The 17,596-nt window shown below is 46.3% G+C and overlaps 1 protein-coding gene across 1 annotated transcript in view; it reads right to left on the reverse strand.

Moving 5' to 3' along the window:
- The window catches only part of LOC137347460 (hemicentin-1-like), a 331,927-nt gene that overhangs the window by 274,745 nt on the left and 39,586 nt on the right, over positions 1–17,596 (reverse strand). The window contains exons 3-4 of the mRNA XM_068011904.1: positions 10,006–10,164; positions 5,654–5,776 (exon numbers count right to left, since the gene is read on the reverse strand). Of these exons, the coding sequence (XP_067868005.1) occupies positions 5,654–5,776; positions 10,006–10,164 (282 nt within the window). The remainder of the gene's footprint in view (positions 1–5,653; positions 5,777–10,005; positions 10,165–17,596) is intronic.

Consider the following 17,596-nt stretch of genomic DNA (forward strand, 5'->3'; position numbering starts at 1 on the left):
AATGTTAACACTGACGCCCTCTAACAAGCTGTTGAATGGAGATTGATTGGTCAGGGATGTAAAATGGCTTCCACATGACTGATGATCTGAGCTGAGATTGCCATAATGAATTTTAAATCCCTGGAACGGCTGCTGATGTGAAGAACTGAAGAAGAAAAAAAAGCAATCAACAATGCCCTCATTAAAGTTTAATCTTCCCCAGATGTTGGTCCTTTTGCTCTTAAATCCACTACCAGTTCACAAAGTGAGAAATAGGAACTGTATCAGGCAGCGGCCAGGGTTACTCATAAAACAGAGAGCAGCATAAAATCTTTTTTCTAAAACGGGTAGGTAATTTAAAGCATGTTCCCTTCCTTGACTCGGGGTGACTTTTAATGCAGGGTATTTTTTACTATATTTTCTCCTTCATTTTGGAAGTTTTAAGTTCTTTCCCTTTGTCTTTGTCCTCCCCAGCCTCACACCTGTGTCTGATCTCAGTACACCACTCACACCTGCCCATCAGGAGGCGCCATTGCCTACCTAGTCACAACTCTGATCTTCCCTCCCTATTTCCCCTGGACAAGCTACAGGGCCCAGTTTGGAGCCTCTAATTCTAAAGAGTTCAGGTCACAGACTGAGCGCAGTACTGGGTGAACCAACATCATCCCCATTCTCAAACAGTCCATTGAACTGAGCTCTGGTCAATTCCACATGTTGGCGATTCTTACTGACTCCAAGAGAAAAGGGAATCTTTCACATGGGGGTGGATGCCCTGAGCCTGTGTTCACCCTGTCAATGGAACAGGCATAATTCGGAGTGGTGAGTGATGTCAGCTGACAGATGCACACGTCAGCCTCGGCTGAAATCCCAGAATCTTCTCCTCCTTTAATGGCATGACAGATATCAGATGCATACCCGGTGCAGACTCCGAGGCAGCATTCACATCCTCCGCTGTCACAGTACGATGGATAACATGAAACTGAGAGATACCAACTGGTGTGTGGAGCTATCGCACTGAGGGATTCATAACTCCCTCAGCAATTGAGGTAACCTAGCAACCATGTGAATTGAGGAATGAATGGAAACACATGCTCCCTGTAATTTCATCTGTTTTGGGATTTTGACAAAGTTAATATGAAGGAGAAAAGGCTCCAAGGCATTTGGGGAACTATCCCACAGACTGGCACAAAACAATTTACACCCAACCTGACCCTCCGATAAGTTTGCTACATAAGGCTTTGCGTGCAACCTGCTTTCATTGACCAAACCGGTTCAGTGTGCTGCAATAGAAAACGGAGTTTGCAGTGTCAGCTCTCCAACTGAGTGTGGCCATGGTTTGCCCTGCCTTTTAATTGCATATCATTAAAATAATCCGGTTACAATCCTCACTAAATTGCCAATGATTCAAAAATTTCTTACTCATTAAAAACAGAATGTAGATTTCATTAACTGCACAAAGATGAGGATAATGAGGCTATGGGAATAGTGCACTTTACAGCTGTCCCAAGGCTCTGTCTCCAAGCCCAGTAAGGGGCTCGGGGGGTGCATTTATATCTGGGCCTGGCTTTCTACCAATATTGGTCTTCCAATTTGTCTCTCCTGAAGGCCTCGACCCTTACTGAGGTCCAACAACCGACAAGCTTTTAAAATCCAAACTAGGTGCGAGCGAAACAGTTTGTCTTGATTCATCTCACCTTGATTTTGATGGTTGGCACTGAAAGTGATGGTTTTGTAGTTTTTTGGGGGGCGCGACCCCTCTCCTTTTTCTCCAAGTAGAGGTCCTTGCTTTGCACTGCTGCTTAGGTGACCTTTGCCCCCTGCCCAAGGTCTCTGAACAGACCTCCAGTTGGTTCCTTACCGAAGTACCAGCCAAAGTTGGGAACCCAGCAACATGGAACAAATCATAGAGTCATAATGGCACAGAAGGAGGCCATTTGGCCCATTGAGTTCATGCCAGCTCTCTGAAGAGCAATCCAGTCAGTCCCATTCCCCCACTCTATCCCCATAGCAGTGCAAGTTTATTTCCCTCAAGTGCCCGTCCAATTTCCTTTTGAAATCATTCATCGCCTCCGCTTCCACCACCCTCGTAGGCAGCGAGTTCCAGGTCATTACCACTTGCTCTGAAAAAAAATTCTTCCTCATATCCCCCCTGCATCTCTTGCACAAAACCTTAAATCCATGTCCCCTAATCCTTGTACTAATGCGGACAGCTTTTTACTAGAAAGCTGCCATCTCTCCACTCCATGATTTCACATCATCAATCCATGTTGCCACCTCCCACAACAAACGATAAACACTCCTTATATCCACTTAGAGTAGCAACATTTAGCAAGCATTTACAGGACAAGACAATGCACTAAAACCAGACATACAGCACTAAGTATGAAACAACTCTACCATCCCAAGGCCTCCTGATCAGAGGATGAATAATCTCTCAATCACACAAAACATAGGCAGAAAACTCATTCCTATACTTCCCAGATGTTAGTTGTTATTTGGCAAAAAGGAAAATCTTATGAAAATTCAAAAAATACGTACTTCATCTGTAAAATTATAAACTCCCCATTGAAGCTGCCGAGGACAAAGACATAAAAAATATTCACAGTACAGGAAGAATCACTTGTAGGGCATCAGCTCCATAATAGCTTCTTCCTGTGATCTCAGGCTAAAGGCATCAGGCACAAACTGACGACCATCACTGACCCTGTAAAAGGTCCCAATAGCTCGGAACTTAAAATCCTGCCAGGTGTGGTACTGAGCCAAGCAGATAAGGAAAACTCAAATCACAGTTCCCGAAAGGTGCCAGGTTTCCTGATCTCAATCAGAGCAGTGGGAAGGTGAGGCAGGGGGGCAGGGGAGAAGGGGCATTGGGAGGGGCTGCAATTGGGCCCTCTGTGGTCCTGTGCCAGGCAGCAGGATGGGAAGAATAAAATCAGCCAGCGTCCATGATCACCAGCCTTTTTTAACTCATTCTCGACATGTGGGGATCGCTGGCAAGGCCAGAACCTATCACCCATTCCTACGTGCCATTTAGAAAGTGGTGGTGAGCTGCCTTCTTGAACCACTGAATTCATTGTGCATTTTAGCTTCTCATAGCAATTTTGATACAATTGAATGGTTTGCTCGGCCATTTCAGAGGCTTGTAAAGAATCGACAGTGATTCATTGTGTAGCATTGTTGCCTTTGAGTCAGAAGATTGTGAGTTCAAGTCCCATTCCAGGATTGAAGCATAAAAAATCAAGGTTGATACTCCAGTGCAGCATGGTCAAAGGCGCAATCTTTTGAATGAGACCTTAACCCAAGGCCCTCAGGTGGGTGTAAAAGATCTCATGGCACTTTTTCGAAGAAGAGCAGGGGAGTGATCCCTGGTGTCCTGGGCAGTATTTATCCTTCAATCAACATCACAGAAACAGAAGATCTGGTCATTTATCACATTGCTGTTTGTGGGAGCTTGCTGTGCGCAAATTGGCTGCCACATTTCCTACATTACAACACTTCAAAAGTACTTCAGTGGCTGTGAAGTGGTATGGGACATCCTGAGGTCATGAAAGGCACTATATAAATGCAAGTCTCTCTTTCTTTCACATTGCTGTGGGTCTGGAGTCGCATAAAGTTCAGTCCAGCTAAGGACAGCAGATTTCCTTCCCGTAAGGAACCAGTTGGGTTTTATGACAATCTGGGAGCTTTATGACCACTGCTATGGTTCCACACTCATAATCGTCGAGTGAGGACAGTAAATGGGGGCTTGGCCTTGATGCCCTTTATAGTCAAGCAGCTCACTGCCTCTCACTGTTTAGATCGCTCAGCGAGAACTGCCTGTGTTCAGAAACTTCAAGGTCAGACAGCTCTACCAGGGAGGGTGTGGGGGGTAGTGGCCATGAGATAAAAGAGAGTAGGCCCAGTCCACTGCTGCGTGCAACCAATGGAGGCAGTTTGAAAGGTTGGAATTATATCCAAATCCTCCTTGGCTGGAGGTGCACAACCCAGCTGGGTGTACATGGGGGGAAAATAGGGAGAAACTGGGAAATTTCAGAGGCTTAGAATCAAAGACTGACAGTGGGAATGGCAACTAGAGATTTAACAGAGAAAAAGCTCAGACGGATTTCTCCTCCACCCAGTCTTGAATATCTGCTAAAAACAGTCCAATCGCACTAACTCTTAATCTCCCTTCATTCACATGCAGGGAACTAATTGGACACCATTTCATACCATTCAAACCAGTCCATGGGCAATTTTAAGAGTGGGACCTTCACTTAAATATTTGCAAGTAACCCAATACCGTGTCTCATGTTAAAAGGAGCACCCGTTTTGACAGCTTTTCTCCCATCTAAATAATGGCTGCCCAACCATAACACCAGATAAAATCTGAAAGGAATTTGTGACTTGCAGTCCATGTATTTTGGTGACATGGGACCTTTTATTCCAGGACTGTAATAGATGGTACAGTGACCTCCCCTCTCTTCTGAAAATAAACCAATGGGATTCTCTCGTTTGGTTTCCATGGGAGAGTGATCACAGAATCTGATTGGTGGAGGGGAAAGGGGTTCAAGGTCAGCAGGTCCCATGGAGCACCCGCACCACACTGACTGAAAGAAGACTTTGTGTCGCCAACTTTTATGAGCGGTAGAGGGTGGCACCTCCAAGTAGATCATAACGGTCTAGACCCAGGTGAGGTCTCATTGGAAAGAAGAGCATTATTCCACCTCTGACAGAGGTTTGGATATATACTTTACGTGAAATCTCGCCCTTCGCAGAGTGCTCAGTCTCCCTGTGTGTTATTTAACTAAACTGAGCTCACCAGTAACTAGTTGGTAAATGCATTGCCTATTGCCCTGTTAACATGGGAGTGCCAGGTCCAGTCGCCATTCTGAATCAACTGATCTCTGTCTGGGTGGCAGTATGAGCAATAAAGTTGGCAACACAGGGGAGCGAGATGGGGGGCAGCAGGGCGGGGATTGGAGGGGATTTCAACCAGGGTCATCGCTCCTGATTGCCATCTAGCAATCACCACGGGAACCTGGGCCTAGGTAAATGTCGTCAGGACAGGATCAGGCTGGGTTGTGACGCGCTGCCCCCACCCATGGTCAAACAGCTTGACGACAGGGCCTTGCGTAAGGTACCATAGGGCAGTAACTGAGCTCAGTACAGTGTCAATCCCTTTAGGAGAGCAGAAAAACTTGGGAGAGATTAAAACACAATGGTTTTTTTGGTACAAAGTTGGTACAGTCCTCATCTACTTCTCTCTCTGATCCTGCCCTTACTGCTCATCACAGCCACGGGGGAAGAGAGAGCAGGCTGGGAAAACTGCCTCTTGGTTATAATGTTACCTGCCATAACTGATGCTCAGAAAGCTTCACGGCAGAGTTGATGCAGTGAGTACCCGAGTCATACGGACCAGTAAGGTCCTTGTTTGAATTCTTCCAGTCTGTTAGCTGCCTTCACCCAGTGCAGTATTTATGAGGTTACACCTGGCCACAGTGCTACTGAGCTAAGGAGGGGGAAATCAGCCATGGTTCCTGCTCCTGATCACTGTCCAGTGATCCATCCTGAACACACACCGCACCATCCAGGAACAACAAATGCACGATCTGGGGTTTTGAAGAGATTTAACCCTGACTCCTGGGAAACAAACTTCTGAGAAAAAACTGTTCAATCAAAGGTTGCATCTGCTCACCTCGTTAACCTGCTGTTTGTCCAGGTGGAATATTTGACCTGAGCTTGTTGAAGCCACCTCTTCAAAGGCCTGATATCCTGGATGGCCTCTGTCCCCACAGTCTCCAGTCAACACAAACACAACCTGTTCAGATAAGAGCACTGGACACTTTAATCCACTCACAATTAATGATCCTCACAAATCCCCTCCCCCCTCACCACCACCTTCTCAAGGGCAATTAGGGATGGGCAATAAATGCTGGCCTGGCCAGCGACGCCCACATCCCATGAATTAATTTTTTAAAATTCCCGATATGTTTACACTAGGTTTAGTCAAACATATTTTTGAAAGAAATGGCTATCTAGAATTGGGCCTAAACATGCTTGGTTTTGAACCAACACAAAAGCAAAATACTGTGGATGCTGGAAATCTGACACCAAAACAGAAAATGCTGGAAACACTCAGCAGGTCTGGCAGAACTCTGTCTCTCGCTCTCCAGAGATGCTGCCAGACCTGCTGAGTTACGTCTGTTTTGATTTTGAAACTGCATTAACAATCCCCATTCGCCTTCCTGTGGGGTATAATTCCTGACAATGGCAACAGGCAAATGCATTAAAGCTTTCGTAAAATGTTCCGTTGGTACTTGCAGGATATCCAGGAGAGGAGGGGCAGCGACCAGGAGGGAGGGAGGGAGGGGGGCACGAATGTGGGGGGAGGTGCAGGAGTTTTTTAAAATTTTATTTCCAAAATATACTTTATTCATAAAAATCTATAAAAAATGCATTAACAAACAGTTTCAAACAGCACCAAGTCAAAAAATACAAACAGTGCAAAGGAGGTCCGTTTGCTTCATTACAATCATGAGCTGCCTCACAACCCTTCCATTTCACATTTGTCATGCTAATTACATTTTTACATCTTACAGCAATTGCAAATTTTCCCGATACAGTTCGAGGGGTTTCCCATGGATCCAGCCCCTCAGTTCAGCTTGGTGGGGGGACCTTACACTGTGGTCTTTCCCCATTGAGCCTTTGCTGCGGCTGCCCCAAGCTTTAGTGTGCCCCTCAGCACGTAGTCCTGGACCTTGGAATGTGCCAGTCTGCAACATTCGGTGGTGGACAACTCTTTGCGCTGGAAGACCAGCATGTTTCGGGCAGACCAAAGGGCGTCTTTCATCGAGTTGATAGCCCTCCAGCAGTAGTTGATGTTTGACTCGGTGTGCGTTTTTTGTGAATTTTTAATTCCTCTCTGGCCACCGGAGAGGTGCCAGAGGACTGGAGAACAGCTAATGTGGTCCCACTATTTAAGAAAGGTTGTAGAGATAAGCCAGGGAACTATAGACCAGTGAGTCTCACGTCAGTGGTAGGAAAACTATTGGAGAAAATTCTGAAGGAGAGAATCTATCTCCACTTGGAGAGGCAAAATGTGATTAGGAATAGTCAGCATGGCTTTGTCAGAGGGAGGTCATGCCTAACAAATTTGATTGAATTTTTTGAGTATGTGACCAGGTGTGTAGATGAGGGTAGAGCAGTTGATGTAGTTTACATGGATTTCAGCAAAGCCTTTGACAAGGTCCCACATGGGAGACTTATCAAGAAAGCAAATGCACATGGGGTACAGGGTAAATTGATAAGGTGGATTCAAAATTGGCTTAGCTGTAGGAGACAGAGAGTGATGACAGACGGCAGTTTTAGTGACTGGAAGCCAGTGTCCAATGGCGTACCACAGGGATCTGTGCTGGGTCCCCTATTGTTTGTCATTTATATAAACGACATAGATGACTATGTGGGGGGGTAGGATCAGTAAGTTCGCGGATGACACAAAGATTGGCCGAGTGGTTAACAGTGAGGTTGAGTGTCTTTGGTTACAGGAAGATATAGACGGGATGGTCAAATGGGCAGAAAAGTGGCAGATGGAATTTAACCCTGAAAAGTGTGAGGTGATACACTTTGGAAGGAGTAATGTGACATGGAAGTATTCAATGAATGGCCTGACACTGGGAAGTTCTGAGGAACAAAGGGACCTTGGCATGTTTGTCCATAGATCTCTGAAGGCAGAAGGGCAGGTTAATAGGGTGGTGAAAAAGGCATATGGGACACTTGCCTTTATCAATCGAGGCATAGATTACAAAAGCAGGGAGGTCATATTGGAGTTGTATAGAACTTTGGTAAGGCCACAGCTGGAGTACTGTGTGCAATTCTGGTTGCCACATTATAGGAAGGATGTGATTGCATTGGAGGGGGTGCAGAGGCAATTCACCAGGATGGTGCCTGGGATGGAACATTTAAGCTATGAAGAGAGGTTGGATAGGCTTGGGTTGTTTTCGCTGGAGCAGAGAAGACTGAGGGGTGACCTGATCAAGGTGTACAAGATTATGAGGAGCATGGACAGGTTGGATAGGGAGCAGCTGTTCCCCTTAGTTGAAGGGTCAATTACGAGGGGACACAAGTTTAAGGTGAGGGGCAGGAGGTTTAAGGGGGATTTGAGGAAGAACTTTTTTACCCAGAGGGTGATGACGGTCTGGAATGCACTGCCTGGGAGGGTGGTAGAGGCGGGTTGCCTCACATCCTTTAAAAAGTACCTGGATGAGCACTTGGCATGTCATAACATTCAAGGCTATGGGCCAAGTGCTGGCAAATGGGATTAGGTAGACAGGTCAGGTGTCTTTAATGCATCGGTGCAGACTCAACGGGCCGAAGGGCCTCTTCTGCACTGTATTATCCTGTGATTCTGTGATTATGCATCCCTGGGAACAGCCCGTAGAGCACAGACTCCTGTGTTACAGAGCTGCTTGGGATGAATCTCAACAAAAACCACTGCATCTCTTTCCACACCTGCTTTGCAAAGACACATTCCAGAAAGAGGTGGGCAACCATCTCTTCCCCACCTCTTTTATGTCTGGCACCATCAATTTTCTAGGCCCTTGTGTCTACGTACACTTACTGTGAATGAAACCTTACTTCCTGTTGCTGTATTTTTGATCACACTTTTGTGTCAACCTTCCCCATTCTAAATTCCTGTGTACCCCTTTTCTAAGGGAACAGCCTCTGTAAACAAAGCACACTGTAATTACCCTCTCCCACACGTAGCGTTGCTGTAGCACTCAGCTTTGTGTCTCCCAACTCTACATCCTGGAAACTGCTGTGTGCCAACCAGCTCAAGAATTATATCAAAATAAGGACAGAATGTATAGCTTTAAAATGGGATTGAATTATGTCTGAACACCATCGTACAAATATCTCTCTTCAACTGAAGCCTACACTTGGTTTTGAGACTGAGAGCAATGTCACAGGAGATTCACCAGTATATTTTTGAATATATATAAATAAAGAACTTATGTAGAACATTTACTTCCTATTGTCATGGTTTTTCTGTCAACACTTAGCATTGTAAATTGCTATGTCAACATTTCCCTTCCAATTTTGAACTGTCATGACGTAGCTAAGCGCTCAGCACCATGGGATGTTTCTGAAGTCTGAAACAAGTCCACTGCTGTCATGATTGTATGTTTGGGTTTGGGTATTAGAGACTATATGGTACTTGGCAGGGAAACTGGAAGTAGCTTTGTGCTTTGGGGAAAACACCTGACCTGGGGGTTGTTGCAAGGTCAGATAAGCTTTGTAGCCATAACGAGTAGCAGTAAGCAAGAACGCTACAGAAGTCTTTTCATTAAAGCTTGTTTAATTTTTGTTAAAGTTAAATCTGAGACTTCAAGTGGGATTCTTCAGCCTGAAATGTGGCAAGTGCCACCATGTATATATACATTAAGAAAACATTCACCTGATAGTGAGCAATGTCACAGGCAACTGACTGGTACATTTATAATGAGGTGTCAACTGTTTATTTCAAACTGGTCATATGCCCTCACCTTGGAGAACGATTTCCAATATGTACCATAAGCCCATGTAGACAGAATGGGATTACAGTTTAGATGTGCAGTGCACAGAGCAAAGTTACTCTGCCAAATTGAGCCTCCTTGGCTCCAGGCCAGAGAAGCCCCATGGATCTTAAAGCAGCTCCACTGCTTGTCGTGAGGGCTGGGAATCAAGGAATCCATCAAGTGCAGCCCCACTCCAGGGAAATAGGCTGGGTATATTGCGAATCCAGAAACATTACCTGCTCCCATCCTCTCCCTAGTGGCTGATTACAGAGCCACACTGGCATTGCTCTACGAGGTGCCTGGAAAATCTTTACATGTTCCCCAGAAAAGTGACAGGATGAAATCAGCAGTTAAAACCTAGGGAGGAAACTGTCAAGCTGTAACTCATTCACTGAACCAGCTCTCACAATTGTAATGCCCGTCCTCCTTTGCATATGTGGATACTCGGAGACCGGCCCTGGTTGTGTTATCTCCGTTACCCCATCATGCTCACCTGTGACTGCTTCAGCTGGATGAGTTGCAGGACGTCCTTCGTCAGCTGGTAGTCCTTCGCTCGGGCGTCAGTGAAGACATAGATAAATGAGCTGGGTTGGGATACCTCGAGGGCTCGTTTAATAGCCCCCAAGCTCATCTCAGGGCAGTCCCCTCCACCCTGCAAGCAAGAAGGATAAAGTCAGACCCATCATGGCTCCATAGTCACTGGCTACCCTTTGGTCCCTTGCCCAGTTTAGTTTTTTAGTTTAAAGTTGGTGCCTACTTGACCGTGGGGCATCTGCGGGGAGACCAAAACTGACCTCATCCAACGCCAAAACGCACACTTTCTTGTGGGGAGGGGGTGGTTGGTTACAGAGGCTAATGGTAGAGGCCCACTTCTGCCTCGGCCAAGATAACGCAGCATAGGCTAAAGGTTGGAACTGGTACCTTGTGGCTCTGCAGAGGTCAGTGGAACATGCGTTAGAAATGTTTATGCTGCAGGTGGGGAGGGTAAGAGACTCTCTTTGAGATGGACGACGAAACAAAAGGAGATTTCTTGTACTTGTGCGAGAAGTCCAAACTTCAATCCTACTCAGCACCCACCGACGGTGAGTGCATGCGAAAGATTTAAACAGCTATAAACACAGAAAAGTCAAGGTAACTACACAGCTGCGTCTCAAAGAATCAATGCCGGGTTTCTATCAACTACAGCTGACAAGCCATAAATCTTCAAAATGTTCCACTTCTGGATGCAGCAGAATGATGTGAATTGCTTAATTACATTTTATTTGTATTTAAAATTCTGTTTAACATGCTTATTTTAGTAGTCCAGGGTTAATATGAAGATAATAGATTCCTGATGTTTGAGTAATGTGACTATTACTTTCAGTTCAGGAAAACCCTGCATATCCCCTCTATTCCGCACACTCTGGATTACTGCTTGGTCCTTGTCCCCTCCATTGGCAGAAGCCAATCTTTCTGTTACCAGGCCCCAGGCCTCTGCAATTCCCTCTCTGCCTTACTACCTCCCTCCCTCTCTTCAGAAGCTTCCTTACAATAACATCTCTCTGAACATGCCTCCAGTTCCTCTCCCCACTCCCAAATTTTGCTCCCATTTTCTCAATTGCCCTCCTTAATCTACCTGGTTAAAGCTTCAGACATGTTTAGCACTTTTGTAAAGTTTCAAAAACCACACCCCTGTTTTCAAATCATTCCAGGGCCTCTTCCTGTCTCTTTAACCTCCTCCAGCTCGACAAGCCCCTGAGATATCTGCGCTCCTCCAATAATGGGCCCTTGCTCATCCCCGATTTTAATCACTCCACCATTGGTGGTCTAAGCTTTAGCTCAGGAATCCCCTCCCTAAACTTCTCCACCTCTTTGTCTCTCTCTTGTCCTTTAAGATGCTCCTCAAAACCTACCTCTTGTAGTATAAGGGTCTGAAAGGGTTAATGTTGAGAAAGGGTAAAGAATACCTCCTACCATGATGATGTAAGAGATCATGTGTGAGAGAGACTTGAAGAGAGATGCAGCATGGCTTCAGAGGAGTCACACCGACTGGTGTGGAGCTGCACATAGTTATAATGTAATAAAGGTTACTGTTCTCAGTACTCAACATTAAGGAGTCTCTCTAAGCTAGACTAACTAAGTATAAGGTGGCAGCATACCAAACAAACATGCAACACCTCTGAGAAAGCTTATGGTCACCTCCCCTAATATCTCCTTATGTGGCACGATGTCACATTTTGTTTGATAATGTTCCTGTGAAGAATGTTGAGATGTTTTACTACATTAAAGGTGGTATATAAATACAAGTTGTTGTTGGTGTAAGTTGTTATCACTGTGTGTGAGCCAAAAGCTCAAAGACCCACTCAGCCCCAGGAGTTGGGAGTTTCCTGAACTGGCCAGCAGTCTAAGGGTTAATCAAAATGACTCATGCTTCATCTTTTATGATATGTCAGTTGGGCCTTTAAAAGACAGTGATGTTCCCCAGATGCCTTCACCACAGCATCTCACCGAGGCTCCTTCGACAGCACCTTCCAAACCCGTGACCTCCACCACCTAGAAGGACAAGGGCAGCAGATGCATGGGAACGCCACCACCTGCCAGTTCCCCTCCAAGCCACACACCATCCTGACTTAGAACTATATTGCCGTTCCTTCACTATCACTGGGTCAGAATCCTGGAACTCCCTCCCTCGCAGCACTGTGGGTGTACCTGCAGCATATGGACTGCAACAGTTCAAGAAAGCGGCTCACCATCACTTTCTCAAGGGCAATTAGGGATGGCCTTGCCAGCAAAGCTTACATCCCAAGAATGAATAAAGAAAAGGAGAGGCTGTGAACATATTTGAGGGGGTCGGAGCGGGGCGTGGTGGGGGTGGGGGTGGAAGTAAAGGCTTAGTTTGTTAAAAATGTAGAGCCATTACCACTTCAGGACAATGACCTTTGGTGAATGGAGGAGCAGCCTTAAAGGCACGAACACATCAATAACTGTAAATAACACCTGGAGATTTCAAAAGGAGGAAAACTGCAATTTCACAATTTTGGAGAAAATGTTATTTTTTACAATTACAATACTATTAAAGACAGATTTTCAGGGAACTCAATGGGGTAATTAGGGGAATGAGTCTTAAATTAATATAATTTCCTTAAGTGATTTGAAATTATATTGCACCATATTTTAAACCATTTTCTTCCTACTTTCCCTGATTAACCTTTTCTCTAAAGACATGAAATAATAACAGGAAGTATGTATTTATCCTTTTCCCCCAAAATGAACTTCACATTTCTAATTGGTGATTGGTTAATGTCTAGGGGGGAATCATTTTGATGTTGCTCACAAAAGGCGTACACTTCCTGTCTGCCTCTTTCCAGGGCCTCATTTGGACAATTTGTCAAGTTGGTGATGTGCTTGCGAGTTCTTTTAGCATTTCTTCACCTTTTTCTTTCTGCTGACGTACATTAAAACCATGATTACACTTCAAAAAAAGTATTTTGTTGGCTGTAAAGTGCTTTGGGACATCCTGAGGTTGTGAAAGGTGCTATATAAATGCAAACTCTTTGTTTCTTTGTTTTACTTCAGAAATCCCCACTCTGACCACTACAAGTTTCAGGAGAGTAGGTTGGAGTTGCCTTGCATCCAAACCTCTCCTCTTGACCTGTGGGGAAGCACCTCACCTCTACCTCATGGCACATATTGGGGGCATTTGTAGACATAGAAATAGTGTCACCCATCCCAGAGTACCAGCCGTGCAACCCATTTATTTATCTGAACCCCACAGAACCCCAGCAGAGTGCTTAGGAGCAGTGGCTCGCTGCCAGCAAAGGAAATGTTGTAAGATGTGCTTACGCAGCAAGTACCTTTCCCATCCCGTGAACCACTTAGGGAACAAAAAGATTTACAGACAACCTGCTCGCAGGCTACACCACAACAGCCCTAGTGCATACGCGAGAAGGACCCGTCAACTCCATTTTCTTTCCTGCTCACTCTAAGGCCTCAGGTGAGATTGATGGAAATCTATGTGTTAACAGTCTGTAGTACATCCCTCTGGCTTACCAACAGGCTGTGCACCCTCACCATCTCCTGAAGGTATTACTCTGATGCCACCAGTGTGCCACTCTTGTAATTACTGGTGTTTTAACAGACCAGAAGGTTCCGTTGGTAGGTGCAGCACTTGATGTAGAATTGAGCCATACAGACAGCGATTTGATCCTCAGTATGTGCTGAGTTATTTGATCTCAGTTGGTGGTGGGAATGCTGTAAGCAGCCTCAGAATCCCTGGATTAGTGAGGGAGTGGGGAATCAGTCAGGGCCTGCTCCTGACTGCTGGTTGGAAAGTGTGTAGATGTGGATTCCAGGTAGGGAAAGGATTAGACTTGGTTGTGATGCCTTTGACAGCTGAAGAGCTTACCATCTAAGCTCATGTTTAAGCTCACAAATGAAGTGCTGGAGGGTTTCGATATTTATACCCCAGATTGAATCAACAATTCAGAGGGTTAAAAATATTGAGTCACTCGCCACCTTACCAAAGCTGATAAAATGGGTAAAACTGCATTTAGCAGAACTTTCATATCCTCAGGTCATCACTAAGCATTTCACCAGCCACTTGTGAAGTGTAATCACCGCAGGCAAACATAGCACTCAATTTACGCACAACAAGATCCCACTCAATGTTGTTCGATGAAGGAGGTAAAGGCTGCCCAAGATACAAAGATAACTTCCGGCTCTTCAGACGGGGCCTTGGTTTAGTAACTTGTCTGATAGATGAGACCAACGACAGTGCAGCATTCCCTCAGTACGGCTTCGGGGTCAGCCTCAGTTATGTAGACAACAGATCTGTGAGAAAACTGGTAGCTTTTTTGTTATTCATTCATGGGATGTGGGCGACGCTGGCCAGGCCAGCATTTATTGCCCATCCCTAATTGCCCTTCAGAAGGTGGTGGTGAGCTGCCTTCTTGAACCGCTGCAGTCCATTTGGGGTAGGTATACCCACAGTGCTGTTAGGAAGAGAGTTCCAGGATTTTGACCCAGTGACAGTGAAGGAATGGCGATATAGCTCCAAGTCAGGATGGTGTGTGACTTGGATGGGAACTTGCAGGTGGTGGTGTTCCCATGTATTTGCTGCCCTTGTCCTTCTAGTTGGTAGAGGTCACGGGTTTGGAAGGTGCTGTCGAAGGAGCCTTGGTGCATTGCTGCAGTGCATCTTGTAGATGGTACACACTGCTGCCACTGTGCGTCAGTGGTGGAGGGAGTGAATGTTTGTAGATGGGGTGCCAATCAAGCGGGCCGCTTTGTCCTGGATGGTGTCAAGCTTCTTGAGTGTTGTTGGAGCTGCACCCATCCAGGCAAGTGGAGAATATTCCATCACACTCCTGACTTGTGCCTTGTAGATGGTGGACAGGCTTTGGGGAGTTAGGAGGTGAGTTACTCGCCTCAGGATTCCTAGCCTCTGTCCTGCTCTTGTAGCCACGGTATTTATATGGCTACTCCAGTTCAGTTTCTGGTCAATGGTAGCCCCTAGGATGTTGATAGTGAGGGATTCAGCGATGGTAATGCCATTGAATGTCAAGGGGAGATGGTTAGATTCTCTCTTGTTGGAGATGGTCATTGTCTCGCACTTGTGTGGCGCGAATGTTACTTGCCACTTATCAGCCCAAGCTTGGATATTGTCCAAGTCTTGCTGCATTTCTACATGGACTGCTTCAGTATCTGAGGAGTCGTGAATGGTGCTGAACGTTGTGCAATCATCAGCGAACATCCCCACTTCTGACCTTATGATTGAAGGAAGGTCATTGATGAAACAGCTGAAGATGGTTGGGCGTAGGACACTACCCTGAGGAACTCCTGCAGTGATGTCTTGGAGCTCAGATGATTGACCTCCAACAACCACAACCATCTTCCTTTGTGCTAGGTATGACTCCAACCAGCGGAGGGTTTTCCCCCTGATTCCCATTGACCTCAGTTTTGCGAGGGCTCCTTGATGCCATACTCGGTCAAATGCTGCCTTGATGTCAAGGGCAGTCATTCTCACCTCACCTCTTGAGTTCAGCTCTTTTGTCCATGTTTGAACCAAGGCTGTAATGAGGACAGGAGCTGAGTGGCCCTGGCGGAACCCAAACTGAGTGTCACTGAGCAGGTTATTGCTAAGCAAGTGCTGCTTGATGGCACTGTTGATGACACCTTCCATCACTTTACTGATGATTGAGAGTAGGCTGATGGGGCGGTAATTGGCCAGGTTGGACTTGACCTGATTTTTGTGTACAGGACATACCCGGGCAATTTTCCACATTGCAGGGCAGATGCCAGTGTTGTAGCTGTACTGGAACAGCTTGGCTAGGGGCGTGGCAAGTTCTGGAGCACAGATCTTCAGTACTATTGCCGGAATATTGTCAGGGCCCATAGCTTTTGCGGTATCCAGTGTCTTCAGTCGTTTCTTGATATCACGCGGAGTGAATCGAATTGGCTGAAGTCTGGCATCTGTGATGCTGGGGACTTCAGGAGGAGGCAGAGATGGATCATCAACTCGGCACTTCTGGCTGAAGATTGTTGCAAATGCTTCAGCCTTATCTTTCGCACAGATGTACTGGGCTCCCCCATCATTGAGGATGGGGATATTTGTGGAGCCACCTCCTCCAGTTAGTTGTTTAATTGTCCTCCACCATTCGCGACTGGATATGGCAGGACTGCAGAGCTTAGATCTGATCCGTTGGTTATGGGATTGCTTAGCTCTGTCTATCACATGCTGCTTACACAGTTTGGCATGCAAGTAGCCCGGGGTTGTAGCTTGACCAGGTTGACACCTCATTTTGAGGTATGCCTGGTGCTGCTCCTGGCCTGCCCTCCTGCACTCTTCATTGAACCAGGGTTGGTCTCCTGGCTTGATGGTAATGGCAGAGTGCCGGGCCATGAGGTTACAGATTGTGGATGAGTACAATTCTGCTGCTGCTGATGGCCCACAGCGCCTCATGGATGCCCAGTTTTGCATTGCTAGATCTGTTCAAAATCTATCCCATTTAGCACGGTGATAGTGCCACACAACATGATGGAGGGTATCCTCAATGTGAAGGCGGGGCTTCGTCTCCACAAGGACTGTGCGGTGGTCACTCCTACCAATACTGTCATGGACAGATGCATCTGCAGCAGGCAGATTGGTGAGGACGAGGTCAAGTAAGTTTTTCCCTCGTGTTGGTTCTCCCACCACCTGCCGCAGACCCAGTCTAGCAGCTATGTCCTTTAGGACTCGGCTAGCTCGGTCAGTAGTGGTGCTACCGAGCCACTCTTGGTGATGGACATTGAAGTCCCCCACCCAGAGTACATTTTGTGCCCTTGCCACCTTCAGTGCTTCCTCCAAGTGGTGTTCAACATGGAGGAGTACTGAGTCATCAGCTGAGGGAGGGCAGTAGGTGGTAATCAGTAGGAGGTTACCTTGCCCATGTTTGACCTGATGCCATGAGACTTCATGGGGTCCGGAGTCGGTGTTGAGGACTCCCAGGGCAACTCCTTCCCTACTGTATACCACTGTGCCGCCACCTCTGCTGGGTCTGTCCTGCCGGTGGGACAGGACATACCAGGGGATGGTGATGGCAGTGTCTGGGACATTGTCTGTCAGGTATGATTCCGTGAGTATGACTATGTCAGGCTGTTGCTTGACTAGTCTGTGGGACAGCTCTCCCAACTTTGGCACAAGCCCCCAGATGTTAGTAAGGAGGACTTTGCAGGGTCGACAGGGCTGGGTTTTCCATTGTCGTTTCCGGTGTCTAGGTCGATGCTGGGTGGTCCGTCCGGTTTCATTCCTTTTTATAGACTTTGTAGCGGTTAGATACAACTGAGTGGCTTGCTAGGCCATTTCAGAGGTCATGTAAGAGTTAACCACATTGCTGTGGGTCTGGAGTCACATGTAGGCCAGACCAGGTAAGGACATTAGTGAACCAGATGGGTTTTTACAACAATCAACAATGGTTTCATGGTCATCATTTGACTAGCTTTTTAATTCCAGATTAATGAATTAAGTTCAAATTCCACCTTCTGCTGTGGTGGGATTCGAACCCATGTCCCCAGAGAAATACCCTGGGTCTCTGGGTTACTAGTCCAGTGATAATACCACTACGCCA

Source organism: Heterodontus francisci, chromosome 32, assembly GCF_036365525.1.
Source record: "Heterodontus francisci isolate sHetFra1 chromosome 32, sHetFra1.hap1, whole genome shotgun sequence".
NCBI lineage: Eukaryota > Metazoa > Chordata > Chondrichthyes > Heterodontiformes > Heterodontidae > Heterodontus > Heterodontus francisci.